Source organism: Ammodytes marinus (genome assembly GCF_949987685.1).
Source record: "Ammodytes marinus genome assembly, chromosome: 12".
In the NCBI taxonomy this organism is placed as follows: domain Eukaryota; kingdom Metazoa; phylum Chordata; class Actinopteri; order Uranoscopiformes; family Ammodytidae; genus Ammodytes; species Ammodytes marinus.
The window spans coordinates 28,573,358-28,575,843 of record NC_137216.1 but is presented as its reverse complement, the minus strand read 5'-3'; the positions used below and the strand labels follow the sequence as shown (position 1 = coordinate 28,575,843).

Here is a 2,486-nt window from a genome sequence, read left to right as displayed (position 1 = left end):
AAGCCCCCGATGTGAACAGCCACTCTTTTGTGGACACAGGAAGTACGGCGATGGTCGCAGGGATTTCCAGCCAGCCGGAGTTTTCAGGAAAAACAAAACAAGATTCAACCAGATACACAAATAGCTCCACTGCGCCCACTGTACGCTTTACCACTGAAATAGTAGTAAGAAAATAAAAGGAATATAATAGGTGGAAGGACTACATAAAGACATTTTATGCCTGGGATCTTTTTTCTCAAAGGAGTGTTTGAGATCATTCATACTTCCCTCTAGCATGCACAGTCCTATAAAGATGTTAATCTAACTAGGGAAAATCGTGTTGTGATTTACATTGTGATGTGGATCCGAATTAAAATACACACGGACACACGGTGATAGACAGTCTTCCAAAGAAACCACAAACACTCTGTCTAAAAACTTGTATACATGTTTGTGTTGGGTGTAAGAAAGTTTTATTTTTTTAAGATAATTTTTTTGGCATTTTTCAAGCTTTATTAGATAGTACAGGGTTGAAATGGGGAGACAGAGAGAGAGAGGGGGGATGACCTGCAGTAAAGTTCCACGAGCCGGATTTGAACCCGCGACCACTGCAACAAAGGCCGGAGCTAATATGGAACGCGCTCTATCCACCATGCCACCGGAGCGCCCGAAACCTTGGCATTTGTGCTTGAAAAATGAACTGTGATACTTTATTTAGTGTTTCAAAGATCATATATCCTGTATTGATGCGTGTATCGCCTTTAATTGTTGTGTTGGGTGTTAGAAAGTGTGTTTAACATGTTGGTAACCTTTTCGTTTGTCCCTTGCAGGTAGCCGTCCCACAGTGCAGTATGTGTCATCTCTGTCGGAGCTGCCTCAGGCCCTGCAGCCGTACTACACCCAGGGCTACGTCCTCACCGCGCTGCACCCGATTATCCTCTCTGTCGGTCGGACACGATCGCTGCCATTCAGCCTCCTCTACCGCGCAATACTGGCCCGACCAAGATCCAGGTACACATACTATGTCTACTCAATCTACAGCTCTGGGAAGAAATTAAGAGACCACTCCAAATGTTTAGTGTCTCTCGTTTTACTATTTATAGGCATATGTTTGAGTAGAATGAATAATTTGGTTTTATGATATAAACTACTGACAACATTTCTACCAAATTCCAATACATTTTTTGTGATTAAGAGAATTTTTAGCCACTATACATGAAAGAGTTCATTTCTGAGTCGAATGTTGCGTATGCATTTTTTAAAAACAGTCTGCTGTATGGGCAGATTTGTATAAAAAAGAGACCATGTACTTGTCCTATAAGTCATGTGTGATTAATAAGTGATGATTAGAAATAATATATAAGGTAGACTGAAGATGAGACTGGGTTGGAGTGGATCCTCATATACATATACAACCGTATCATCTGCATACAACTTGACTTTTAGATACCGATTAGGAAGAATTATGTTATTACGATATAATGGAAACAGTAAAGGACCCAGTATAGACCCCTGTGGGACTCCAATACTAATACGAAGTTAAAGTTTGAGTACTCATTACTCATTGTCAAGTTTGCTAAATAGGTAAGATGTTAAGATTAGTGTCAAATAACATCTTAGAGGTATACACACACACACACACACACACACCTCCCACTGTGCCCACATGTGAACCACCATACTGTCTAGTAAATAATCAATTATATATGAAGTCAGCTGAATATTTAATGCAGAGCCTTGGTAGGAGGTCAGACTGGCGTGCCTGGATATAGACAGGGTGGTAACGGGTTTTGTTTTGGTTGTCATGTCATCGAAGATTTCTATTGGCTAGAAATCCACCCAACAACAGCGGCCCCACAGCAACCAATCGAAATGAAGTATCTCTTAACTCTGAGATGTGATAGGTTGGGATACTGTAGCCATGATAATATGATAATTTTTAATTCATAAGATGATGATAGTAAATGGTAGAATATGGCAAGCTATGTTAAATTAATTAAGATATTTTAATGGACAAAGTACATTTTTGTATGAGATACTGTTCTATTATTTTTTCTTAAATCTTCATCTCTACATTACTTAATGGAAATGCTCTAAATGACCATTTTTTTCACGGAATTTGTTAGAAATGCTGTCGATAGTTTATGGAGCAAAACCAAAATGTTCATTCTACTCAAACATATGCCTCTAAATAGTAAAGCGAGAGACACTGAACATTTGGAGTGCTCTCTTAATTTTTTCCAGAGCTGTATATGAACTGTCATTCACAATTTTTGCCCAAATAGTTGTTTACCGTTTGTGTAATTGTGCAGACAGTAACCGGTAGTCGTCTCCTGCTGAGCGAGTAAATCATTGATGTGTTGGTGTCTGCAGCTCCGTGACAATGACAAGCGAACTCTGAACCTCCCAGATGGACATGGGTTCAATCCCCCACTGACCGCAACAATACTTTTACTGTTGAGCTCATGTCTATAAGTGGGCTGTCTCATAAGTGTGTGTGTGTGTGT

General features: G+C 39.7%; 1 protein-coding gene across 1 annotated transcript in view; it reads left to right on the top strand.

Moving 5' to 3' along the window:
• The window catches only part of rftn2 (raftlin family member 2), a 19,671-nt gene that overhangs the window by 8,671 nt on the left and 8,514 nt on the right, over positions 1–2,486 (top strand). The window contains exon 2 of the mRNA XM_080038107.1: positions 810–990. Within this exon, the coding sequence (XP_079894233.1) occupies positions 810–990 (181 nt within the window). The remainder of the gene's footprint in view (positions 1–809; positions 991–2,486) is intronic.